This window comes from Astatotilapia calliptera, chromosome 16, assembly GCF_900246225.1.
Source record: "Astatotilapia calliptera chromosome 16, fAstCal1.2, whole genome shotgun sequence".
Lineage (NCBI taxonomy): Eukaryota > Metazoa > Chordata > Actinopteri > Cichliformes > Cichlidae > Astatotilapia > Astatotilapia calliptera.
This window is the reverse complement of record NC_039317.1, coordinates 20,194,761-20,222,416: the sequence shown is the minus strand read 5'-3', so window position 1 is coordinate 20,222,416 and position 27,656 is coordinate 20,194,761. Positions and strand designations below refer to the sequence as shown.

At 37.3% G+C, this 27,656-nt stretch overlaps 1 protein-coding gene across 2 annotated transcripts; it reads left to right on the top strand.

Moving 5' to 3' along the window:
- Nucleotides 1-318: 318 nt before the first annotated feature.
- Nucleotides 319-27,513, top strand: LOC113007619 (sodium channel protein type 2 subunit alpha-like). 2 transcript variants are annotated; one of them, XM_026144333.1, is made up of 27 exons: nt 319-464; nt 6,518-6,836; nt 7,222-7,340; nt 7,501-7,590; nt 7,670-7,798; nt 8,205-8,296; nt 8,738-8,941; nt 9,207-9,273; nt 9,553-9,694; nt 11,436-11,642; nt 12,586-12,855; nt 14,341-14,712; nt 15,335-15,467; nt 15,569-15,807; nt 15,942-16,115; nt 16,914-17,270; nt 17,427-17,882; nt 21,234-21,372; nt 21,461-21,615; nt 21,793-21,966; nt 22,102-22,224; nt 23,549-23,815; nt 23,922-23,978; nt 24,486-24,623; nt 24,716-24,820; nt 24,926-25,196; nt 25,293-27,513. In XM_026144333.1, exons 2-27 carry the CDS (start codon nt 6,573-6,575, stop codon nt 26,489-26,491), a joined length of 5,943 nt encoding a protein of 1,980 aa, XP_026000118.1. In that variant the 5' UTR covers nt 319-464; nt 6,518-6,572; the 3' UTR covers nt 26,492-27,513. The 2 variants fall into 2 exon arrangements, with proteins under 2 accessions (XP_026000118.1, XP_026000119.1); XM_026144334.1 differs by lacking the exon at nt 14,341-14,712.
- Nucleotides 27,514-27,656: the final 143 nt, after the last annotated feature.

Genomic DNA, 27,656 nt, shown 5'->3' with positions numbered 1-27,656 from the left:
CGGACAGAACAAACCTGCCACCAATGACATCACGCCTCTTGGGCACAAAGAGAGTTGTAGAACACAATCAGATCTATTACTGTGGCTTAAGTTGTTACTTTCTGACTGAACTCCAGAATCTTATTCTGGACAATTACACGCAGTGATTTTCACCATAATAATATCTGGTGGTCTGCCCTTACTCGGTATTATGGAAGCTCCCCGGAATCGCTTTACTACAGTACTCCCTCCTGCGCGGAGGGGCGGACACGGTCTCGCTCTCTCTCTCTCTCTCTCTCTCTCTCTCTCTCTCTCTCTCTCAGGGTTTTCCTATCGGAATCGTGGAAATGACCAGGTCTGCGTCGGGAGAAGCGTCAAACACCATAATCGGATTGACAGCCGTATTTTAAATCATTCTAAAAAGTTTCATTTTTTCAAAATATTCTCCAGAGAAATCTCCACCTGGCAAGGATGGAAAACTAATGGTGAGTGGTAAACACAGCAACTTTTTATCCTAAATTTCCTAAAAAAAAAAAAAAAAGAAGAAGAAGAAGAAAAAGTGTTTGTTTTTTTTTTTTGTTATTGTTTTTCTTTAAGTGGTCCTAATTATGAGAATTGTTTTAAAAGTTATTTTATTTTGGTTAATCATATAGAGATGGTGGTGATTGAGAAGTCTTACAGTGTTACATTTAAGAGACTATCTATCTATCTATCTATCTATCTATCTATCTATCTATCTATCTATCTATCTATCTATCTATCTATCTATCTATCTATCTATCTATCTATCTATCTATCTATCTATCTATCTATCTATCTATCTATCTATCTATCTTGTTGCCTTTATCTAAATTGAAGGTTATCCATATATCTGCACAATATTTTTCAACCTTGGAAGTATGGCATAGTCTTTGTAGCTACATAAATGTTACTGATATCAGTTTTTATGGAAGCCCTGTGTAGGAAAAACATGATTGAGCTCTCAAGACAAGACAAGACAAGACAACAGATTGCGGTTTACAATATATTACAAACGTTAATGGCCATGGCAGCAATTATTAACCCACACTCCATTTTAGATGACTTCCTGTTTCCCCTACTGTAAACATCTTTATTAGATTGTTGTCAATTAGAGATGAGAGTGTTCTGTTCAGTCCTATCCGCACCGTATGGTAGTCTGACAGGTTGTTCATAAAAGCCTTTATTTCAGAGGTTGTTAACAGCTATTCTGCCAACGCCCTGGATATGCCAGACTGAATCTTGACTCCGTACCCCGTTGGAGACAGCAGCAGGCATTAGTTGTGAGCTAGAAATGTGAGTGTGTCACAAACCACCTCTTATCTCATCTAAGTACTAAGATGCACTTTGAGGTCATACAAATTAAGTTGCAGTAATGTACATAAAATATTAAAGCTTCTGTTTGACACTGTGTTTAATAGGCTAGGTCAGTCATCTATTGAAACTTATTACCACGAGTCAGTCTAATGTTTGGCGACTAATCAACTCCAAATACATTTTTTTGGCATTCTGTTCTGTTAGGGGAACAAATTTCTCTGTCTTAGGTCAGTACGCAAACGCCTGTAATGCAGACTGGTTACTGATAAACTTAAGTGGGCACACTGAAGCTTTGAAGTGGTAGTGGCTCATATCTCAAGTTATGTATAATGAGTTGGGAACAGACTGACACAATGATGCATGCCTCTTTAGAGGTTACTCACTGCAGGCTGAGGTACAGGAAATCAAGGTTTATTTTGTGTTTGCAGATAATCATGAGACTTTTGGAAAGTTTGTCTTACTGTTGCAGCTGTTTTTTAGTTTGTGTCAAATAACTAAAAAATGTATGGTACTGGTACTGAGTGATTTACTTTTATATTGTGAAAGAACATGTCTCAATGCTATAGTCTATGAGCTGTCAAAGGCTTAATAGCTTAATAATAACTTAGGGAGCTAGAATATGGTAGGGCTACATGGATACAATAAACAAAAAAATATCTTTATTTTCATCCCTTTCTTATGTATCTTACTAGTACAGGTTTGAAATCCACTTTGCATTCAGAACTGCCTTAATTTTACATGGCATATATATATATATGCCATGTAAAATTATGAGTTATCTTTCTCGAAATTTGACTTAGTTTTTTTAAATTTCGGCTTATTAACTTGAAATTTTGATTTATTAACTCGAAATTTTGAGAGAAGTAACTCGAAATTTCGATTTAGCTCTGCCAATCCGTAATCTACGTGGAATGCACACTCAAAACCAGATCACAAATTGGTGCTTTTGAGAGTACGTTTGCTGATAGTAACGCCATGTGATTCAGCTAATACCACAAGGATTTCATCATTCGTGAAGCCACGCTGAAAATAATCAGCAATTTGTGCATTCATGAGTGGCTGTAATACCAGTAGCTTAGCTGTAGCATTTGTAGCTGTGGGCTTCAGCTTCTGGGTAACAAGGAAATTATGTCATTCACGAAAGAAAGATGGAAACTTTTTTTCTGTTGTTTTTTAGTGGCGGAAATGGGCTTCCATAGTTTTGACATCATAGTGTCACACAGTTGTTGCAGATTTGTCAGCTGCTCATCCAGGATGCAAATCTCCCATTTCGCCACATCCTAAAGGTTCTCTGTTGGATTGAGAGGTGGTGACTGTGGAGGTCATTTGAGTGCAGTGAACTGATTGTCTTGTTCAAGTGACTAGTTTGAGGTTATTTGAGCTTTCTGACACTGCATTACCCTGCTGAAAGTAGGCAACAGAAGATGGGTCTACTGTGGTCACAAATGGATGGACATGGGTCATCATCAATGGTCAGGTAGCCCGTAGCCTATAAAACCATGCACATTTGGCCCAATATTAAGAAATACCATTGCATCACCATCTGCAGCCATAAACGTTAATACGAAGCAGGATGGATCAATGATTTTGTGTTGTTTATGCCAAAATCAAATGAGTGTCTAATGACTGTAGTTATTTAAGGAATAGTGAGGTTGTTGTTAGATTTCAGCATCACCTATACAGTATTTATAAATATTAGGAAGGTTTAGCTTAGTGTGATGGCCAGAACATAAGAGAAGTGCTCTTTGGGTCTTGTTTTGTGCTAAACATTTCCTCTTCAAGAAGGAACTTATCTTCACCATATAAAAGACAGTAGCAGAGAGTTGCCACTGGCCTGATGGTTTTATTTTGGAAACTCTGGCCTAAATTTCTTTTATGTTGAATTTGGATTTTGAGCTGACAGATGAAAACCACAGATGAACTTTAGTTCAACCTGAATTCTAATTCTGATGAACATCTGTTATTTAGTACAAGAGTAGAGAAAAACACATTTAAAATGTTGTATCTACTCTTGCCCACATACTGTATAGGCAGATGTTACATGAGTTATCTTCTACTCTATGACCTGTCTAGCTGATTTCCTTGAAAGTATAAAGCCAAGGTGGAATTCAGTGAGTGAATCTGATTAGCATCATCATCTTAAATTTAATTTGATGTCTGGTACCCTTGATGTGACCTAACACTGACCATGAACACTACAGCTGCTCTACACCAGTTCAACATAATGCATTACTGTAAAATTAACAACAGAGATGCAAACTAACCAGCATAGCCTGCATTAAATCCCATAGTATATTTTATTCAACCTTTGAATAACAGAAAGTTAATATACACTCAACAAAAATATAAACGCAACACCTTTGTTACTGCTCCCATTCCCCATGGGATGGACGTAGAGACCTAAAATTCAGTCCAGATACACAATATAACCATCCCTCCCAAACAGTGGTCACAAATCAGTCCAAATGTGTGGTAGTGGGCACATCTGCCATATTGAGATAATCCATCCCACCTCACAGGTGTGCCACATCAGGATGCTGATCTGACATCATGAGTAGTGCACAGGTGTACCTCAGACTGCCCACAACAAAAGGCCACCCTGGAATGTGCAGTTTTGTCTCACAGCAAAATGCCACAGATGCCACAAGCAATGAGGGAGCGTGCAATTGGCATGCTGACAGCAGGAATGTCAACCAGATCTGTCGCCCGTGCATTGAATGTTCATTTCTCAACCATAAGCCGTCTCCACAGGCGTTTCAGAGAATATGGCAGCACATCCAACCGGCCTCACAACCGCAGACCTCGTGTAACCACACCAGCCCAGGACCTCCACATCCAGCAGGTTCACCTCCAAGATCGTCTGAGACCAGCCACCCAGACAGCTGCTGGAACAATTGGTTTGCACAACCAAACAATTTCTGCAAAAACTGTCAGAAACCGTCTCAGGGACGCTCAACTGCATGCCCGTCGTCCTCATCGGGGTCTTGACCTGACTCCAGCTTGTCGCCGTAACAGATTTGTGTGGGCAAATGCTCACATTCGATGGCGTCTGGCACGTTGGAGAGGTGTGCGCTTCACGGATGAATCATGGTTCACATTGTTCAGGGCAGATGGCAGCTGAGAATGTCCCAGTTCTTGCATGGCCAGCATACTCACCGGACATGTCACCCATTGAGCATGTTCGGGATGTGCTTGACCGGCGTATACGACAGCGTGTACCAGTTCCCACGAATATCCAACAACCTCGCACAGCCATTGAAGTGGAGTGGACCAACATTCCACAGGCCACAATTGACAATCTGATAGACTCCATGCGACGATGTGTTGCACTGCATGAGGCAAATGGTGGTCACACCAGATACTGACCGGTTCTGGGTCCCCAGACCCCCAATAGCGCAAAAAACTGCACATTCCAGGGTGGCCTTTTGTTGTGGGCAGTCTGAGGTACACCTGTGCACTACTCATGATGTCAGATCAGCATCCTGATGTGGCACACCTGTGAGGTGGGATGGATTATCTCAATATGGCAGATGTGCCCACTACCACACATTTGGACTGATTTGTGACCACTGTTTGGGAGGGATGGTTATATTGTGTATCTGGACTGAATTTTAGGTCTCTACGTCCATCCCATGGGGAATGGGAGCAGTAACAAAGGTGTTGCGTTTATATTTTTGTTGAGTGTACTTTAGTTTCCTTTGCAGGAAGTTTCCCAATGTGGAGAAAACATACTGAAACTTCAGCAACACACTGTGTACAGATCGAGTATTTAAAATGATTGAGGAAATTACAAGCTTTACATTTCCAATTCATCAAATGTCACTGAGCAGTCCTTACCTTTAAAAATAATCACATTTCTTCCTCTCCTGGTCTAGTCATTTTTACAACTTCATTATATCAGACAAGCTACTGCCCCTTGTTCACAAGGGGTTTGCTTGTATGTTTGATTTAGAAGATTTTTACACCAACTTTCCTGTGTCTCCTTCCAGTAATGAAGCAGGAGTCTTTTGCTTGTTTCACAAAGATTTCCTGAGAAATAAAGCAGTGTATCTTTAGCTAGCAGACACACTCTATGACATGCTGCACAGAAACAGCTTGTGTGTTTGTTGATGTTTGCTGCGCTGTTTGAATGTTTCATTTGAAATTTCCTGCCACTTAAAGAAACATTACTCGGTTTTATCTTCTACTGTGACACTAGAGAGATGCTTAAGTAACATGACTGCAACTTATTGGCATTGGCCCCAAAACACTGTTCTGGATCATTCCAGCCAACTTTAACCCTGAACATACTGCAATTGTGATACATTAATTTTTTAACCTTTTTCTTTATGTGCAATAAGCACCAGGAATGGATATACTAATAGGGTTTTCATGTATAATTTACTTTTTCCTCCATTTAGGTTCAAATCAGTTTAATGTTTGAAAGTGTGCAGTGAAGGGAAATAATAATGTTCCTCAAATTTCTCATTTGATTATTTTACGAAGTAGAGACAAGAGACATTTAAAATGTAGGGAGTAAAAGTAAAAAGTTCTCTCTTGATTATTATAATTACATCACACATGTATAACTCGATGATAGGAACAGCTGATTGACCACTGATTTAGGGATTGATTTCTTGCATGTGTTTGATCACTGCACAACATGTCGAAGTTGTCTTTGACACTGTTGCATTTGGATCATTCTGAAACTCTCTGGCAGGGAACCCAGAGAGAGATATGGCACAGTCTATGAGGCATTCATATTTAATAGTGCATAGGTCTTTGTAACACATCACATTAGTCAGGCCTATTAGTAAGATGGATCTTTTCCTCTCACTGCTCTGTCTCAGTGAGGGAAAAGCAGACTTTTTCCATTTTGAGGGATGGAAGAGGAGTTGAGTCTCACCTGGAATTGATCATTGTCATGTAAAATCTTAATTTTATCTACTGACGAGCAGGTAATTAGATCTAATTTTACCATAGCTGAAAGGAATTTATATGTATGACAGCCAACTCTAGGCTCATTATAGCTTCCTTTTTCCTCTGACCTAAGAGCAGAAACAAACACACTGTTCTTTCTTCTCGATTAAAAGTTATTAATGAGAGGCAGGTCATAACAAAATGAATTTTAAGTTGCATTTTTTTAGCCAAATAATGTTGGATGTAAGAAAAATATAACTCTGCTATTTAAACTGCTCCCTATATTGTGTCTTTCTAATGCCAGAGGCCTTTCTGTTGCTCGAGGCTAGCTGCTCACTCTGAAGGTGCAGCATGAAAAGATGGAACAGCTGCTTGTACCACCAGGTCCAGACAGCTTCCGTCCCTTTACCCATGAGTCACTTAAAGCCATCGAAAAACGGATTACTGAAGAGAATGCCAAGAAACCCAAGGGAGAGAAGAAAAAGCGCAAAAATGAAATTAAGCTCAGACCAAACCGTGACCTGGAGGCAGGCAAACCACTCCCCCTTGTATATGGAGACATTCCTCAAGGACTGGTGTCGATACCACTGGAGGACCTGGATCCCACCTACAGTAATCAGAAGGTAGGTTTGCTTAAATTTAAACTTGAACACTAAGCTCCAAGTTTAGATCTTTTCTCTGTAGTGTTCGAGTTTACATTAATTCATTATTTATGAAATTGCACGCAGCTATTAAAATTCCACTGTTGGTTTTAAATCTTAAATGAGAAGTCAATAAAAATGATTCATATGAAATTTGTCAGCAGTATATAAAGTTGTTAGCAAAATTCTCGAACCACCCTTAATTTCTTTATGTTTAAAATGCTTTAAAAATAAAGAAATGAGGAGTTTTGCACAGTGTTGTATGATGTTGTATACTTTTGTAAACTATAATGCAAGACAGTCAAAGAGTATCCACATAAGAGTATAAAGATGTATAAATGTCTGTCTGTCTGTTTCTCTCCCCCAGACTTTCATTGTATTAAACAAAGGAAAGGTCATTTTTCGCTTCAATGCCAGTCCAGCCTTGTACCTCCTGAGTGCCTTCAACCCTCTACGAAGGCTATCAATTCAGATTCTGGTACACTCATATCCTTTCATTAAGATATGAATCTGATATGCATGAATAATGTTGATGTTGAGCTGACCTAAGCCCAGGATTACATGTTCACTTTGTTCCTTTATTTACATGAAAAAATTATTTTACTTTCACAACAAAATCTGTTACTTCCTTGACAACTGTGTGTAAATTGTTCAACGTGGTGATCATGTGCACTATTCTCACTAACTGTGCATTTATGACACTGAACCAACCACCTGACTGGGCAAAGAACGTGGAGTAAGTGTTCTACAAACATACATAACATACACACAGTGTAGATACTGTGAAGAGTAACTGGTGTTCCTTTTTCTAACAGGTACACATTTACAGCGATTTACACCTTTGAATCCCTCGTTAAAATTTTAGCTCGGGGGTTCTGTATAGGAAAGTTCACATTTCTAAGAGATCCCTGGAATTGGCTGGATTTCTCTGTCATTGTCATGGCGTAAGTACAGGGCTTTTTCATTATTTTTGTAGTTTTTGTCACACATTTGGAAAAGACTCACCAAAGAAAAAAATAATCAGGCTTTCATAAACAGAGACGTTGCTTGTTGGCGTTAATTTTTTGGTACTGACTGTAGCTTCATTATTGCTGTTTTGCATGACTCTATGTTACACCTATTGTCATCTCTGTAAATAATAATAATAATGGATTGCATTTATATAGCGCTTTTCAAGACCCTCAAAGCGCTTTACAATTCCACTATTCATTCACTCTCACATTCACACACTGGTGGAGGCAAACTACAGTTGTAGCCACAGCTGCCCTGGGGCAGACTGACAGAGGCGAGGCTGCCATATCGTGCCGTCAGCCCCTCTGAATTCTAAAATAATTATAATTTTTCTTGCAGGTATGTAACAGAGTTTGTATCCCTGGGCAATGTTTCAGTCCTTCGGACATTCAGAGTATTAAGAGCTTTCAAAGCAATTTCTGTCATTCCAGGTAAGCAGTTACCATATTTGTTTTGTTCTTTTATAGTTTAACAGTACGCTCATCCAATTGCCCACCCTTGAGCAGCTATGGACCCACCAGTGCCAAATTTATATTATCACACCTATTTCACAGAGTTGTTTCACCAGTATGAAAATGAACAATTCTTAACAATCCCAACCTATAAAATGTATGTCATCTTATAGGTGGTTCTGTAGATGGTAATGAAAAAAGAGAGAGAGAATCTGCTCTTATTCTAACTTATTTCCAAAAGATCAACAAGATGGATTAAATAGTGGTGGCACTGGGTTTAGACAAACAAACAAACAAAAAAATATACTAAAAAAAACATGGATGCGTTCTAAGTGGATTACCACTAAAGGAAAAGCTCACTGGTATCCCTTTGTATATTTACTGTCTCTCGACTGACTGCAAGTGATTTTGTGTTTACAGGCCTAAAGACCATTGTTGCTGCATTGTTCCAGTCAGTGAAGAAGCTTGCTGATGTGATGATTCTCACAGTTTTCTGCCTGAGTGTCTTTGCCCTAATAGGTTTACAACTGTTTATGGGCAATCTGAAAAATAAGTGCATACTAGAAGAATTTGTACAAAGCTATTGGAATAACACAAATGTGACTGTGGACTTTGAAAATAAAAGTAAGTATTTGATCCCAGAAAAAAAAAAGAAATTTAAAAAGTTAACACTCAAATCTCAAATTAACACATAACAATTAAAAATTTAAATGAAAAGTGTATATTGCAACACAGAAGTCACAGCTAGTCGAGATAATTTACTCAATCACTGCTGTACATTGCAGAGCTGTACCCCATTTCTACTGTTGATACTTACATCAGTATTTGTGATTGACCTCCAACAAACCACTGCTATTAAATACTACTATTTTCTCTCTGTTCCAAACAGGTCTTTATTATTACCTTCCTTCGAATAGCAAAGATCCACTGCTTTGTGGAAACAGCAGTGGAGCTGGGTAAGCAAGCTTCCTCTCCAGTTACCAGAGTACTGAATAAAGTCCATATTAAACACAACCCCAATGCCAAAAAAGTTGAGACCATGTGTAAAATATAACTAATAACAGAATGTAACAATTTCCTCATATAACCAAATTTTATCAACATGGTTAACAGAAAACACATCTCAGCTTTAAAATGAGAAAATGTGCCATTTTAAGAAAAATTCTGGCTCATTTTGAATATAATGCGTTGTGGTGCCAGTTCCTTTAGAGCTTAACAGAGTCGATTTCTTGCAGGCATTGTCCAGAGGGGTACATATGCTACAAAGCGGGAAAGAACCCAGACTATGGTTACACCAGTTTTGACTCATTTGGTTGGGCCTTCCTGTCACTGTTCAGACTGATGACCCAGGATTATTGGGAAAACCTTTACCAGCAGGTACATTAAAAATGTTATTGTTGTCGGTGATCCTTGTTCTTCTTCACTGGCCAACTAGTCTGATAGCATTTGTTGTAGACAGACTGTTCATACATCAAAAGACAAGCTTGATTGTGCTCTCGGTGCTTCTATTAAGATTTTTGAAATTTTAGACTATTTCAGAAATATTCCAACCTCTTTACTTTCAATTTTTTGGCTGCACCAGAAGCAAACTACAATCAACAATGCCACTGCAGTTTCTCCAGAAATTGCGTTTAGTTAACTTTGTTTCTATGAAAACATCTTTGGTTGTTTTTAAAAACACTTTTAACCTCACGTGGTTCAGATTGTTCCATATTTTCTTCTCTGAGGACATGAAATGGCAGTGCCTGCTGTTTATGGGAAAAGCATTCTCCTACCACAGTATTATAGAGAGTATTCAGAGCTTTCTGTTTAAACAAACATCTAAATGCCGTGCAGGTGCATCTTGGTCAAAGGAAAACAAGAGTCCTACTGAGGCAAACATAGGCAAACATAGTTTCAATGGCTGCAAAAAAACATGTGGGTCTACTGCAAATAGGCTACTGCCTACATTGTACTATCAAGAAAAGCAAACAGTAATACAATAAGACTCCCATAAGCAGGTCTTTTAAGCACTCTGCACTAACTTTGACTAATAATAAGCCATCAAATGATCGCATTTCTTGAATGTGAAATGGAACAGAAACGGTTTTCTTTGTTTGATAGTTATATGTAAAGTCATATTAACATTTATCCATATACACATACAGATTTGACAATCCATCAAATAAAAAAGTACTTAATATATATTACTGAAGAAAAAAAATGTAGGTAATATGCAACTCTATTAAACTTTTGTCATATTCCCCTTCTCTCCATGAGACATGTGACAATAGCATCATGGATGATTTATAACACTAAACACTAGAGTCCAGTGTGTCACTGTAACTAATTTTGCAGTGTATTTATGTCATAACTTTTGTATTTTATTTTTTTTTTTTACATGTACTACCAGATAATTTGGCTGATATAGTTTTGGTCTCAGGCAAATGAATATAAGAGCAATTATGTTTTGTTGCTACAGCATAATTACATAGATGGTAGAGTGGCTATTTCAGTTTTAGAGCAAGAAATAACATAAATGCAAAATGTGGAATTCAAAGTTTAAGGTTTTTACACACGCTGAATATGAAAACATGGAGTTTAGAGGAGTTAAATGGACAGGCGGGATTTGTAGTAAATTAGCTGACAAGTTATTAATCTTCGTTTTGTTGTTACTATTACTCTATAACAATGATGAATGAAAGAAAATCAATGTGAAGATCAATGAAAGACATCGACTTTAGATTTTGAAATTTGAAACGGTAATGAAAGTGATTTGTTTGAGGTTTTACCAAGCTCTACTGTGATTTTCTTTCATACCTAGAAAATTCAATTTTATCATCTTTACTTCTGAGTTGAGAAATTCTAGAAATATAAGTTAACATGTGCAATCTTTAGATACACCTCTATTTGAAGGCCCTCTAACTTTTAAAATATCCACTGTATTAGGGTGGATTTTTGCATGTCTCCACACTTTAGCACAGTGTAGTCATGTCAGCCAAAGGCAGGTATATAAAAATATTGTGAAAAATTGTAAAAAGTTAGAATAAAAAAAGAAATACGGGAACCTAGTGTTTTATGTTAAGTATAAATACTTTATTTGAAAAAGTGCAAAATCTTGTTTGTTTTTTCGTTGCAGACTTTGCGTGTATCTGGGAAGCCCTACATGATTTTTTTTTTGCTCATCATATTCCTTGGTTCCTTCTACCTGATCAACCTGATTTTGGCGGTTGTAGCCATGGCCTATGAGGAGCAGAACCAGGCCGCTGCAAAGGAAGCTCAGGAGAAGGAAGAGGAGTTTAAGGCCATGGTTGAGCAGCTGAGACAACAACAAGAGGAAGCTCAGGTACATTGATTGAGTCCTTAAATTTCTCTCAAGATATAATTTTAGTTAAGTCAAAATGCATCTTCTTTGAAGTACTGTAAATTCAATCAGAATAGAATAGAATAGAATAGAATAGAATAGAATAGAATGGAATAATCATTTAACTGTCACACAAGGGGAAAGAAACATACACAATTTTTTTCATACATATTTATATCCAGGACAAATGTTACTATAAACAGAGTACTGTACAGTTATTAAATAAAATAAAATTAACTACAGATAAGAGGCAAAGCCAGGTTGTAGTGCAAATCGGTTGATTAAATTATTGCAGTTACAGAGCAGATGTAAACATCTATGATTGTTGGGAGCATTTTTGATTGTACAGTCTGACAGCTGCAGGGAGGAAGGACCTGCGGAAACGCTCCTTCTTGCATCTAGGATGTAGCAGTAGCAATCAGTTTTGCAATTTTGTATTTTATATAACTGTATATTGGTTGTGTAGTAATTTTATATAATATCTACACGTTTAAGTGGTAAGTGTGATTTATTACCTATATAGTCATTCGAGGGCTTTTCCCTTTTTTATTTAGGACACTTTTTTTCCTTTCTATGTTTATATTTTACCAGTAGAGAAATCCATCCACACATTCTCATGATCATTTATTCAGCTAAGGTCTCTGGATTTGGGCTCCTGTTTTATTTAAGACTTGCCTCTCTCTTGGGAGGTCTATGGGGGTTGCAAATCTATCACTATCAACAACACAACTATTTACACCTACAGCACATTTTAAATCTCAACCAATAACATTTGGAGGCAATTGGATTACCTGGAGGAAGCTTGCACAGGCAGACTGGCAGAATGCACACATGCAGAATGGGCCTAACTCTCCAGGAGGTTCACATCAAGAATCAGACATTTATCAGCCTGTTTACCATCAGTGTCTTATCTTCCCTCTTCTAGGCAGCACTAGCTGCTGCAGCAGCAGTGGGTGGGGAGGCCGGTGATAAAGTTGGTGGCACAGAGAGTTCCTCTGATGCCTCTAAGCTGAGCTCCAAAAGTGCAAAGGAGAGACGCAACAGGCGAAAGAAAAAAAAGGAGGAAGAAGGAAAAGAGACCGAGGGAAAACTTCCCAAATCTGAGTCACAGGACAGTATACAGAGGGCTCGCAGTCGCTTCTCTGTGGATGCAAACCTGCTCAAATATGACATGAAATGCTCATCTGCACATCAGGTATTTTTCTATGCCATGAAAGCGATATTATCTTTTCGGTTCTAAAGCTCCTTTCACATCTTCATGGTGTATTATATTTTATTACTATACGGTACTTTATTACTGTAGCTTTACTACACTTATTGTAAATTACTCTAGAATGAAACAATCCTAAACAGTTGGGACCCTATACAAAATGCAAATAAATACAGAATGCAATTTTTACAAATCTCACATTTTATTCACAATAGAACACAGGAAACATATCATCTGTTTAAACTGAGGCATTTTACTATTTAATGAAAATTACTGTCTCATTTTGATGGCAGCAACATGTTTCAAAACTGGAGGCAACAAAAACTTAAACCTGAACCTGTCCTACTTGTTTTTTGATATATTGCTGGCATTGAATTTCCGATTTAGCCATTATATTTCTTAAATGGCGCTTTTCCAGATCAGACTTTTGTTATGTTTTCGATCTTCTACTGTGAATACAATTTGGGTTTATGTGCTTTGCAAATTAGTGTATTCTATTATAAGTTACATTTGTTCCAACTCGGCTTGTACAAATCCATTTTTTTCATAATTTAAATTAATCTTTTTTTATTTATTTAAATTGCCAAATTATAGTGGCATTTAATGCAGTGTTCAATATGGTGAAATATTCATTTTTCATTATTCTTTATTTCAAAATCATGTAAAAAGTACTGACAGTACCAGTTTTAAATTCACTCCAGTTTCAGTAATTTATTAAAAGACGACTCAAAATGACAGTCTGTGATCACTCTCTTTAATTTGAATGGCAGATATATATTCAGAAAGCTCTTTGTAAGCCTTGTCAGCGAGAAGATTGACTGACTTTTGTCAAACTCTTGCAGGGCTCAAAATGACTGAAAGGCAGGAGAAGCAAATGGACTGACAATGTGGCTACCAAATTTAAACTTACACATTGCAGCCATTTGATTTTTTAGGTTGTATGTGTATGTATTATAATTTTTTAGGATATTTAATATGGATTTACTAACTTTTCTAAACATTCATGAGCTGCTAACAAATTGTTTTGATTTCTTTTATCTCATGTCATTAATCTAAATGCAACCTTTTCTTTACTGCCATCACACTTTTATTGCCATCGGTTTCATCACTTTCATCATCATCTTCTGTCTTCATCAAATTCTTTAGTTCCTATCATATGCCATCATCAGGATATATTTTTTATGAGCAATTTCCTTCTTGCAACAATTCATCATGATCATCGTCATCATCCCCATAATCATCATGCTTTCCTTCTCCACTATCATGATCATTATCATGATCTTTACTGTTCTCATTAACAGTTTTAATTTTGCATTTTTATTGAAATCATCATCATCGTGAAGTTTTTCTCACCAAAGAAATCGTTCCTTTTTTTCTTCATTTGTACATATGAAGATCGTTGTCTCTCTCTTCTGTCCTCTTTTTGATTGTCATATATCACATCCATCGGAGACTATCTTTCTCTCCTAGTCTTTTCTGAGTTTTCATGGACCCCTCTTCTCACCCAGAAGGAATAGCAAGACCAGCCTTTTCAGTTTCCAAAGTCAAGCCCAGGATGTGGGCTCAGAAAATGAATTTGCTGATGATGAGAACAGCATTTTTGAGGACACCCTGAGTCGGAGGGGCTCTTTTTTTCTTCCCCAAAGGTGTGATCGACGCAGCAGCAGTATGAGCCAGTGCAGCTTCTTTTCACATCGCAGATTTCAGCCCCGTGAGATCAGGCACAGCTCTGTAGACTGCAATGGCGTTGTGTCTCTGGTGGGTAGGAATGCACTCCCTTCATCACCCGGGGGGCTCCTTCCACCTAAAGTGACGTTAGATATGGCCTCCACTGGAGACAATGTAAGAAAGGGTTCTGTAGCCCAGACAGCCCAATAACTTGCTTACTGTATTGCTCTGTTTTTGTTTGTTTATTTTGGCCTTTTCATCTTTCTGGCTCTTATACACACACATTTATTACACACATATGTCACAAACTATGCTTGTCAGTTTTTTGTTTTGTTTATTTCTCAGTTATTTTAGCAAGCTATGCAGCTTAGCATGTCAGAAAATATAAGTCACAACTTTTCTAAACTCAAATGAACCTTGGAATTTTAACTTAAACTTAAACTCTTCCTGAGTCTATCAATGATACAATAATGGACTCTTGGTTATTGAAATGGCTCAAGTGCTTTTGATTTATACTGCTGCTTTGTGCTTTTGGACAATGATAGGCAGAGCTGTAGCTTCTAACTATATGATCAATGTACCAATACTATGTCAGTTATTCCAGAGCTTTACTGTAAGATATTCTTTTTGGATAGTTTAAAGATATGCAGCTTTCAGTGGAACAGTTTCCTCTGCTTTTTTTTTTTCATTTATTTAGTAAATGTTATGCGATGATAAATATTTATGCTTGTACTGTAAAATGCAACATATTTTTGTATGGTTACATTTTATGTGTAAAAATTGTTTCTATCCCTAGGCTGACACCACTGACACAGAATATAGACAGAGCATTGGAGGAATAAACCAGGGATATATGGACTACCTTCAGAGCCCAGAGGCCAGACAGAGAGCTCATAGTATTGCTAGTGTCATAACCACCACAATGGAGGGTAGGTGTTTTTCACCATGGCATGAATAGCCAATCCTGACTATATCTGTGGTGTTAAAAAAGTTAAATTGTACTTTCACACAAAATATGTTTTGCAATCAGAACTTGAAGAGTCACGGCAGAAGTGTCCTCCTTGCTGGTATGATTTTGCCCACACCTTCCTAATCTGGGAGTGTTGTCCAGGATGGCTGAAATTAAAAAAAATTGTCAAACTAATCGTGATGGACCCATTTATGGATCTATTCATCACCATCTGCATTGCACTAAACACATTGTTTATGGCCATGGAACATTATCCAATGAGTGATGGGTTCCAAAGCATGCTTGCTGTTGGCAATAAGGTTAGTTCAATTTAGAGAATATTTTTTAAATATAAATATCTATTGATTTTATTAATCTTCACTGGGGTTTTTCTTTGTATGCGTCTGTGTGTGTGTGTGTGTGTGTGTGTGTGTGTGTGTGTGTGTGTGTATAGATATTCACCGGCATCTTCACGGCTGAAATGGTCTTCAAGGTGATTGCACTGGATCCATACTATTACTTTCAGGAGAGATGGAATATCTTTGATGGGATCATTGTCAGTTTAAGCTTGATAGAGCTTTGTTTGGAAAGTTTGAAGAACATGTCTGTTTTGAGATCATTCCGATTGGTAAGTCTAAATATAATTTAAACTTGCATCAAGAAGCAAGCGAAACCTTTGGAATTATCTGTATCTTTGTATACATTTATTACAGTGTTTGCCTGTGTTCAGTATATTCAAACTTGCAGTCACTTAGCAAATAATACCAAAAGATCTGAGTTGGTTAGGAAATACCAAACCTGAAGAGCAGGTTTACTCTGCTATAATTAAATAAATAATCAAACAATATGTTACAAGATCCACTCATCCACTCAGCACCCTGCTGTTTATTTGGTTAGCTTTGGCTTTGTTACCTAATGCAATAATCAGACTATGAAAATAGTGGTCGGAGACTGTGGCATGATCGAAATTATTGCAAATAAGTGCAATGAACTTACTCATTGCCTTTGAAATGGTTAGTTCTATGCAATTACTGGGCAACCACAGATTTTTTTTCCCACTCTCAGCCAGAGGTTGTCATCCTATTTTTACTCTAGTGTGACTCAGCCATTAGATTTCACACCCCTGACATGCTGACAGAAAGAACATGCAGCACAGCATACAATGTAAAAATCCCAATGTATACCACTATAAAAATATTTGATAATAAAAATAATTTTAGCTGTGAGGGAGCATTATAATTTGAGGCTGGTTTACTGTCACTATCTCTGGTTAAGCACTTAAAAAAAAAAAAAAAAGGAAAGACAAAACTTGGATCTACATAGTTCCTAAGGATTTATATGCTTCTATTTGTAACAAATGCAATAGCATGTATGTTGTGTTGTATTTTGAGTTAGGAAATAACTTCTGTTTCCTCTTTTTTTACAGCTTAGAGTATTCAAGTTGGCTAAATCCTGGCCCACTCTAAATAAACTGATCAAAATAATTGGTAATTCAGTGGGGGCTTTGGGCAACCTGACACTGGTCTTGGCCATTATCGTCTTCATCTTTGCTGTGGTGGGCATGCAGCTATTTGGAAAAAAATACAAGGACTGTGTGTGTAAAATTTCTGAGGACTGCACACTTCCTCGTTGGCACATGAATGACTTCTTCCATTCATTCCTCATTGTTTTCCGGGTGCTTTGTGGAGAGTGGATAGAAACCATGTGGGACTGTATGGAAGTGGCTGGGATTCCCAAGTGTCTCACTCTCTACATGATGGTCATGTTTATAGGAAACCTTGTGGTACATTACATTTTATGGTCAATTCATTAATTCATTAATCTGTTTAAAAATGTAATTCCCAATTTAGTAACCTGTTCATTATTCAGTTTTACAGTAATATGTGCTCTTTTGTTATTATCAGTTACAAATCTTATCTTGTATATCATTACCTTATAGGTATTGAACCTCTTCTTGGCTCTTTTGCTGAGTTCATTCAGTGCTGACAACCTGGCAAAGCAAGAAGATGACCCTGAGTCAAACAATTTGCAAATTGCCATGGCACGCATACACAAAGGCATTGCCTTCACAAAGTCGGTGCTTCGAAGCACCTGCAGCAGCGCCTGCCTCAGAGATAAGAAACAAAAGAAGGATGAGGAAAAATCTCTGGATGAACTCCACAAACCTTTAGGGTCAAACGGAATCTCCAATCATGGCAATGGAGAGGTGATTGGCGTGGACAAAACTGGGGACAAATACATAGTCAGCAGCAGGAGTGATGATTCCATAATGTCGTTCATCAACAACCCTAGTGTGACTGTCACTGTTCCTATTGCTATCGGAGAGTCTGACTTTGAAAATCTTAACACTGAGGACTTCAGCAGTGCATCATCAGATGCAGTAGGATGCCCTGCGGTAAGGATCCTGTTGGTCAAACTGCTCTCTCTAGATTCCTGATTTCTGTTTTAAAGCACATTTTTTAAATGACATTGCAAGTTAAATGTTTATGACATGTAATGCAATCACATAGGACTTTGGTTTAAAAGAACACTGTTGGTGAGGTAAATTAGATATTCATTACCATACAGCAAAGGACAGAATTGTTAGTCGTCTATAACTTTTCACAAATTTTTCCAAGTCCTGTTTAACAGAGAAAGGAATTTTAACACATCCTAGTGTTCATTTCCAAACATCCTAGTTTTTTTTTTATTCTTACATTATTTTACTTTGCACACAGAAACAAAATTATTTCACAAAAACTTAAAAATACCAGGTTCAAAATTCCAGAGTATTTGAAATTCTTCTCTTGCTACACCTGCCAAGCTTGTTCTGTACTGTGTGGCTCTCTTTGAATTTCTTGATGAAATTTCTTCCCTTCCTGACACTTGGAAATGCAGTGATCACTTTGTATATCCATCTCCTGAGCATGAACAATTGCTTTTCTCTAAACTCTTTTGTCTAAACTCATTTATTTTGTTTTTGGTAAGATGCTGTCTCAAGTGATGGCTCAAGCCCTACCTGAGGTTTTCATACTGTGTGTAAATTGGAAGATAACTTTCAGGTTTAATTGAATTTTACAAGCTTTGAACATGAAAAAAGCTCAAGCACCTTATTGCACAGCAGAGGTTTATTAAGTATGGCTCAATAAAAAAAGGTCAGTTTTTCAGGGCACTCATTATAGTGACACTGGTCATTTGGGGGTTTTTCCATTCTTGTATTGTATGCAAATAGAAGAAGTGAAGTGAAGTGAAGTGAAGGACTTAGCCTACAATCTACAGTCATGGCAATGACATGTATCATGATACTTTCCCTAACTGCACATATACCATAGCCTTCTAACAAGAAGAGACCATATAGACGGGAAAATACCAGTGTGCACATTACATTATGAGCCATTTAAGTCTGAGTGCTAGGGAGCTTAATCCTCCTACTAAGAGGACGGTGTTTTGTGTTGTAGGAAAGGAATATATTGAGTCTCTATAATATTACTGTTGCATTGTTATTGCTGCTGTCCGTGAATGTATTTATTATTTGGATGGGTAACAGAAAAAAATAATATTTCTTGGCAGTATTTTAAAGGAAGGGTTGTATTGTTTCTGCTTACTTGTTGTTGCTTGATACAGATGCTGTAAGAACTCCTTACAATACATCAGACTCATCAAAGAGTGCCCTGCTTATGAGAAGAATCAAATAACCCTTTAACAGAGATTAAAGGGTTATAATTCTTTGATGACTTTAATTCACTCACTTGATTTGTTTTTTCTAATATGTTTCCCCCTCCCTCGTGTATGTTAATGATTAAACAATTATTTATTTAACAAAAAGTAAGTCAAAATATATATATAGAATTAGCATGTGACATGTACACCCCATGATTCAGTAACTTACTGAACCACTTTTAGCAGCAATAACTTGAAGTAACTGTTTTCTGTATGACTTGAGAAATTTTAGCCCACGTGTTTACAACATTGCTTTGAAGGCCTTCATTTATGAACACATTTTTATAGCCATTATGTTGTAGATCTGTTGATGTGGTTGGGACAATTTTCCTATTTGGGCCACGTTTTAGCTTTTGGACAGATGCACTCACATTTGACTGCAGAATACTTATAAAAAGTAGTTTATGTTGGACTCTATGACTCTTTGGCAGTTGGTATGATGTGTTTGCTTTTCACCAAACGTGGCACTGTGAATTATGAGCAAACATGTAGTTTGTTAAAATTCAGTTTTTCACGAGATTTTCAAGCCATGCTGGCACGTTATTTTTAAAGACCAGAGGCTTTCTCATGGCAATCCTTCCAAACACGTCATAATTGTTTAGTCTTTATTTAATTGTACTTTAGTACTGTCAAACCTCTTGAGTTTTTTGTAGTTTCCCTGAGCATTGCATGGCCTGACTTTGGGGTGAATTTGCTGAGATGTCCACTCCTGGCAAGCTCAGCCAGGAGTGGATGGTTTAAAATGATTTCCACTTGTGGTTAAACTTTCTGACTGTAGAATGATGGACTTCATACTTGTTCAAAATGCTCTTATAATCCTTCCCAGATGTATGGGAAGTAAAGAATGCTTCTCTAACTTCACTGCTGATGCCTTTCCTCCTTGGCATTGTGTTAACACATACCTGAGTGCTCAGACCAGCAAACTGCCAAAACGTCTGCTTTTATAGATGTGCTCACACCCGGAAGTGTGTAATATATAACGTTTTGTAGTTCATCTGAGGTTGTATTAATTAATGTGTTATTATGTCCTGATACACATCACCTAAAAGGAGTACTTTCTTTTTACAGTGACTGTACTGATAGACTATAGCCCAGTGTACCACTAAACATAAAGGATATTTTTAATGATAAATATCCTGTAAGGTGTTAATATGGTGCCTATGATTTTTCAGGGTTAGTAAAACACAGTGGTAATTAGCCATTATTTCTGGATTTCAGCACACAATGAGTTAGCTTTGCTATAATACTGTTGATTATTCAAAATAGTTTGTATTTTAAAATCAGCCATATTGTGTTGATTTGTGACTCTTTGTTTTCCATAAATGTAACATTAAGCTCCCCTTTTCAGATTTACAGTTGTAGAATGGATGTACAAAGCATCATTATATTAACAGTAGGGCATACAATGTATCAGAGTAACATGCTTACATTATTCCCTGTTCTGCATTAGCTGGTCCCAGGGCAGCCAAGTGCTTCTGCATTCTCCAGGAAGACATTCAAGCTGTTTTCATACTAGCTATTAGGAGACACGCCCTGTAGATAGCTATACAACAACAGGCTAAAGGAGTGAACTTATGGCTACTGCAAAGCATTGCCAGGCTTTAAATTTACCAGTCTCTCTCACTATCTATCTATCTATCTATCTGTCTATCTGTCTATCTATCTATCTATCTATCTGTCTGTCTGTCTGTCTGTCTGTCTGTCTGTCTGTCTGTCTGTCTATCTATCTATCTATCTATCTATCTATCTATCTATCTATCTATCTATCTATCTGTGCTCTTCCTCCAGTAATATGGAACTGAGCAGGAAATGCAGACTTCTTGGTGCCTTTGCTCTTGAGAACCACTCAACTGTTCTTTGGAGTCAACGCACTAATAGTTTGTTGTTTTGGCTAAAGTTTTGCATGTGTTTGTGTGTGATCATATATCTGCTTTAATTTAACGATCATATGTTATAACTATTTCTGTGTGAAAATAGTGCTGCTCAATAGCTCTGTTGTATTTGTTCACCCAACACTTCTTTTTCATCCACATTCTCTCATAAACAGATCGTTGAAGATGATGATGATGGACAGTTCAGCTCTTCAGAGGGAAGCACAGTGGATGGTCTTCCAGCTGGAGAGGGAGCAATTTCCGTAGACTTTGAATTAGAAGACACTATGGAGCCCGATCCCTGTTTCCCTGCTGGTGAATTCACCACCTACCTAACCTTAAATGTAATTTGAATCTGCATTTTCTATGACTAAAACCCCATCTGCCCATTGTCTTTTTTCAGCCTGTGTGCAGACATTCCGTTGTTGTCAAGTAAATGTAGATGTGGGCTGGTGGAAGACATGGTGGACACTACGAAAAACCTGTTATCGGATAGTGGAGCACAACTGGTTTGAGAGCTTTATTATCTTCATGATCCTGCTTAGCAGTGGGGCCCTTGTAAGTATTTACATGAAGAAAGCAAATGTTGCATTTGGATGACTAATTTGGTTTCTTTTGTGGATTTATGTGAGATATTTTATCTAGGATCTCTCATCAAGCAATAGATTCTCAAACGGAAATTTCATTATGTGCACGTTTGGCATTACTAAAGGTTGTCTTTTTCCACACATTTAGGCATTTGAGGATATCTACATTGAGCAAAGGAAGACTATTAAAACAGTTTTGGAGTATGCAGACAAAATTTTCACTTACATCTTTATTCTGGAGATGTTACTGAAGTGGGTGGCATATGGATTTGCCAAGTATTTTACAAATGCCTGGTGCTGGTTGGACTTCCTAATTGTTGATGTAGGTTGAAACTCTGCTTACACAGTGCTGAATCTGTTCTTTGTTGTGTTGAGACGTAGAATGAAACTGCACTGTCTTTGATTAATGTGTGTAATATTTCTTCTTTGCTCATGACATGTGTTGCATGTGTTCTAGGTCTCACTGGTCAGTCTGGTAGCCAACGCATTAGGTGCTAATGAACTTGGTGCCATCAAGTCTCTGAGAACTCTAAGAGCTCTGAGGCCACTGAGAGCCCTGTCACGCTTTGAGGGCATGAGGGTAAGAGTTGTTGAAAGTACTTATCCATTCAGAGTCATGCTGTCTAGCACTAGCTCAATATACTAGTGCAGAACACTTCCACTTCATTAGGTACAGCTTGTTAGCTCTAGATGGGCCACCTTTTTGCCATCAGAAATTGCTTAATTATTGTAGCACAGATTCAACAATAAAAAATACAATTTGTTGCATGCAACCATTCCTGTCTTCTCCCAATTCCCTTTCTCCTGCCTTCATTTGTCATCCTGGTAAGCTTAAGTATTTTGTTCTACAAGTTGAAAAAAAATCACTTTTTTCCTCAAATATACACCAGTGATGCAGAATTTTGACAAAAGGAATAGTTTGACATTGCGGGAATTTCTTGCTGAGAATACAACCCCATTATATAGTGCTTTTCATAAGTAAAAAAAAAATGCTGTTTTTAATATTGTAAATTTGTTTTCATTGACTCAAGAAATGTGTTTGTTTTTTACAGAGCTAATACACAACATCTAATAATGAAAATAAATCAATTCAAAATCAAAAATAATACAACACAAAAAATAAAATCCTGTAACTCGAAGGTACAAAGAACTTAAATAAATAAAAACAACAGCTGTGAAATAAATAAAGTCAAATAAAGTGCTACTCTAACTCTTAAGAAACAAAAAATAAATAAATACCAAAATATCAAATTATTCTTATATCACTTTTCTCTTGTGATATCTAACGGCATTAGAGTTTTTTGCCGTGCTATGCAAGCATGGTCTTATCAGGTTGATAACTTATGTAACTGAAGAGACAGCTTTGTTGGCTGCTGAAATCAATAAGGCAGGTATTGATTAGTTGCCTTCATATTGTGGTGGTCTAGATTTACAGCACTGCTACAGTGATCATCTTTCCTCACGTGGTAGCCAGAGTATTCCCTGATTTGCATGCACAAATTCTCATGTGCGTCAGTAGTGCCATAATAGCTTCCATGCCAGTATCGCTGTTTTGATATTGTTTGTTGCGTATGTAACATGATTTTCTTTATGTTTTATGTATTTTTCTTTTTACAGTAATCAAATTTTGCGGCATCCTCCTTTCTCTACCAGGTGTTCATTTCAATGTTTATCTAAAATTTAAAACTCATCTGCTGACTCCTCTCCTGATTCTGTTTCCACCTTTACCATGTAGTTGTGTTGGATCTTTGGCGTTAGTCATAGCTGTGATGAGGTGTGATGTCAATATGCATGTTGGCACACATTTGTTTTTCCCCATTGCCAGAGTATACAGTGTGGTACATCACTTTAAGATTCTGTGATCCCTGTCAGCTTTACAGATATGTCATGATTTGTGTGTGCAGGTGGTTGTCAATGCCCTATTGGGAGCCATTCCCTCTATCTTCAATGTGCTGCTGGTATGCCTCATCTTCTGGCTCATTTTCAGCATCATGGGGGTCAACTTATTTGCGGGAAAGTTCTACTATTGTGTCAACACAACCACAAATGAGCCGTTTACTGCATCAGAAGTGAAACATATGAAAGACTGTAATTTCACGGATTCTAAGGTGAAGAACGTCAAGGTCAACTTTGATAATGTTGGCATGGGTTACCTTGCACTGTTGCAAGTGGTAAGTAACTCAGTATTGTGTTTCATAATTAGTGTCACATTTTGTGCCAGTTTTGTAATACAACAATATGTGTTTTTAATGCCACTTGCTGTATTCTTTTCTACAGGCTACATTTAAGGGTTGGATGGACATCATGTATGCTGCTGTTGATTCTCAAAGCAAGGTGGTGATTTTTTTAGTATTTCAGTGTTGAAATGCTTGAACTCCTATAAAATATCAATGTTTAATTAAATCATATTACACCTTCTTTTTTGTGGAGATGACACGTTGTTCACGAAAAACATATAACACTGTTAAATTAATTTTAGATTATCCTATTTTGTTTGGCCACGTTAAAGCTGTGGAACACTACACCTGATGCATACCAAACATTTCCTGCTGTTGCTGCTTAATCATGATCAAAATGCTTAAAATGTATTTACAGATCAGAATCTTGGTAAAGATAAAATAGTCCAGTTAGCTGTTAGTTCAAAGTTTGAAGGTGACAAACTGCATCAGGCTTTGAAGTCCTTTTTATTTGAACAAAATTATTTTGGGGGGCGGGCTTTACGGTAATCTAAATGCCACACAAGTAGGGCCACTCCTCATGAGGCACACATGAACTCAACCAGTACAGAAATTCAAAGGATGACTCTGTTTTAATGTCTCGTTTTTTCTGTCATCTATGTAGCCAGAAGAACAACCAGACTATGAGATCAACCTATATATGTACTGTTATTTTGTTGTTTTCATCATATTTGGAGCATTTTTCACACTCAATCTCTTCATTGGTGTCATTATAGACAACTTCAATCAGCAAAAGAAAAAGATAAGTATCAAATCTGCTTTTTAAACAAATTTGTGGTATTTTGGCTTCCAACATGTTGTTGTGATTCAACATGCCTATCATGCTTTCTTTACTTCGGAGGTCAAGACATCTTTATGACTGAAGAACAAAAGAAATACTACAATGCCATGAAAAAACTGGGGTCAAAAAAACCACAAAAACCGATCCCTAGACCATCGGTATGTAACTCAAGCCTTGACTGCATTCAGTATGAATTAAAACCCTCACTTTTATTTAATCCAAAATTTATTGTTGTTTATTTTTCCTATGCATGTCTGTTTTAGAACAAGATTCAAGGATACATCTTCGATTTTACCACCAAGCAATCATTTGATATTGTGATCATGGTTCTAATATCGCTTAATATGATCACTATGATGGTGGAAACTGATGAACAATCAGACTACAAGAAAAACGTCCTCTACTATGTAAATGTGGTATTCATTGTCGTCTTCACTGGAGAGTGCATATTAAAGATGCTCTCACTCCGGCACTACTTTTTCATGAATGGCTGGAATATATTTGATTTCATCGTTGTTATTCTGTCAATCATCGGTATGACTCACCTCCATTTACAGTTTCTCTCTGATACATTTTTAATATTGCAGTAATCTGTCATCCAGTGTTTAATCTTTTCATTTCTTTCTTTAGGTTTGTTTCTCTCCGAAATAATAGAAAAATACTTTCTTTCACCAACCTTGTTCAGAGTCATCCGACTGGCACGGATTGGCCGCGTCCTCCGCCTTATTAAAAGTGCCAAAGGAATACGCACACTCTTGTTTGCCTTGATGATGTCACTTCCCGCCTTGTTCAACATTGGTCTCTTGCTGTTCTTGGTGATGTTCATCTATGCGATCTTTGCCATGTCAAACTTTGCATATGTCAAGAAGGAAAGAGGTATTGACGATCTTTTCAATTTTGAGACTTTTGCAAACAGCATGATCTGTCTGTTCCAAATCACCACCTCGGGTGGATGGGATACCCTACTATATCCCATTCTCAACAAAAATGAAGATGACTGTGACCCTGAGATGGAGAATCCTGGTAGTAATTTTAAAGGAAACTGTGGAAATCCTACACTGGGAATTACTTTCTTTGTGAGCTACATCATCATCTGTTTCCTTATTGTGGTGAATATGTACATTGCAGTCATCCTGGAAAACTTTGGTGTAGCTACTGAAGAGAGCGCTGACCCACTGAGTGAGGATGATTTTGAAACGTTTTATGAGGTCTGGGAAAGGTTTGATCCTCATGCAACACAGTTCATTGAGTATAAAATGCTTTCAGAATTTGCAGATAATCTGGAACCACCATTGCGCATAGCCAAGCCTAACAAGTTTGACCTGATCTCTATGGACTTACCGATGGTGAGTGGTGACCGCATTCACTGCCTAGACATCCTGTTTGCATTCACAAAGCGTGTTCTAGGTGAGGGTGGAGAAATGGACATTCTAAAGGAGCAAATGGAAGAGCGTTTCATGGCCTCAAATCCTTCCAAGTTGTCCTACGAACCCATCACTACCACCCTCCGTCGCAAACAGGAGGAGGTTTCAGCTGCTGTCATCCAGAGAGCATTCAGGCATTATACAAGGAAGTGTCCAGGAAAAGACAGAAGGTCCCATGACACATCCAATATTAACAATCAAAAGGATAAAAAGCTCATTAACAAGGGAAAGCATGACACAGACAAACTTAAAAACACGTCTAGTGCCAATAAAAGCAAACTGACACCTTCTGCTGCCTCTCAACCTTCATGTAACAGTGTGACAACAAATGGAAAAAACAAATATGAAAAAGACAAAAGTGAAAAGGAGGTTGTGAGCAAAGATGTCAAAGAACAAGATATGTAAAGGAAATCTGTGCTACACCAAAGACAATGTAGTGAATGCAAAATGTTTACAACCTTCCACAGTGACTAAGACATCCAGTGGATTCTCTTCTGTAGTATGGATATCTACTATGCCAAACTGACTGTGCTTGCTTGAGTCTAGAGGAGAGTTTCTAAAATAGAAAAGAGCCATTCAGGCTACAGTATGACAGTATGACTGTATGACTCACTTGGATGAATTGAAGAGCAAAGATCCATTATGTCTGCTTGTGAGGTGAGACGACATTACTTAGTGTTCTGAAAGGCATATTAGTTACTGCTTTACTTGTATTGCAGCTAGTTCTGCTACCCAGTGTCTTGAATTGTTGTTATATCACTGATTGGTGTATTACTCAACTTAATTTTTCAAGCAGGAAAAAAGGAGAGTTATATGCTATTGCTGAAAAAAAAAATCATAGTTTGGTTAATTGTCTTTTTATACATTTTTTTACTCTTCAGAAAGGGTTGTATCTTCAGGTATAGACTTTACACAGAAATGCACTGCTTTAAGGTTATTTTTGCTTGTCACTAATAGTACTTCAAATCCTAGAGACATTGTCAGTGATTATACATGCTAGAGTGTGCGCCATGATTTGTCCACCAGATGCAAAGAAGCCTTGATAAGGCTGCTTTTTTATTACAATACAGAAACTTACCCTTCAATCGAAACAAATCACAAAGAAGTTTGCTGATTATATTTGATTATCAGTGTCAGATCAGTAACCCTTGAAAAATACTTTGTACACTGTTAAATCATTTTTCAAATCATTCTCCATATGTTGTTGTATTTGGCCAACAGGGGTTTGATGCATCCAATAGGAGCTATAAGGTGAAAATTGCAATTGTTTATAAAAAACTTAAATATGGTTGGAAATTCTTATTTCTGAGACACATGGATACTGTTGTCATTATATGTCCCTTCTGTTAAGCTGTTTTTACATAATCTTCAATGGACATTTTGTAAATTATAACTGTAAAAGGGGTGGGGTGTTGTTTTATTTTATGTAAAAAGTTTTCTCAGAGTGCACCATTAAATCTTTTTATGTTTTTTGTCTAAGCCAAGTGAAATATGGCTCACAATATTCTGAATGACCTCAAGGATATGGCTTTTCACATCTCACATGTCCTAAGCTATTTCCTACTTCTGT

What these genes read in the sequence shown, in the direction of transcription:
- LOC113007619 (XM_026144333.1), top strand. Translation starts at nt 6,573, where the DNA reads ATGGAACAGCTGCTTGTACCACCAGGTCCAGACAGCTTCCGTCCCTTT. An exon ending in GACTGGGCAAAGAACGTGGA is followed by an intron (nt 7,591 to 7,669) that starts GTAAGTGTTCTA and finishes TTTTTCTAACAG; the next exon opens with GTACACATTTACAGCGATTT. An exon ending in CGATCCCTGTTTCCCTGCTG is followed by an intron (nt 21,373 to 21,460) that starts GTGAATTCACCA and finishes GTCTTTTTTCAG; the next exon opens with CCTGTGTGCAGACATTCCGT.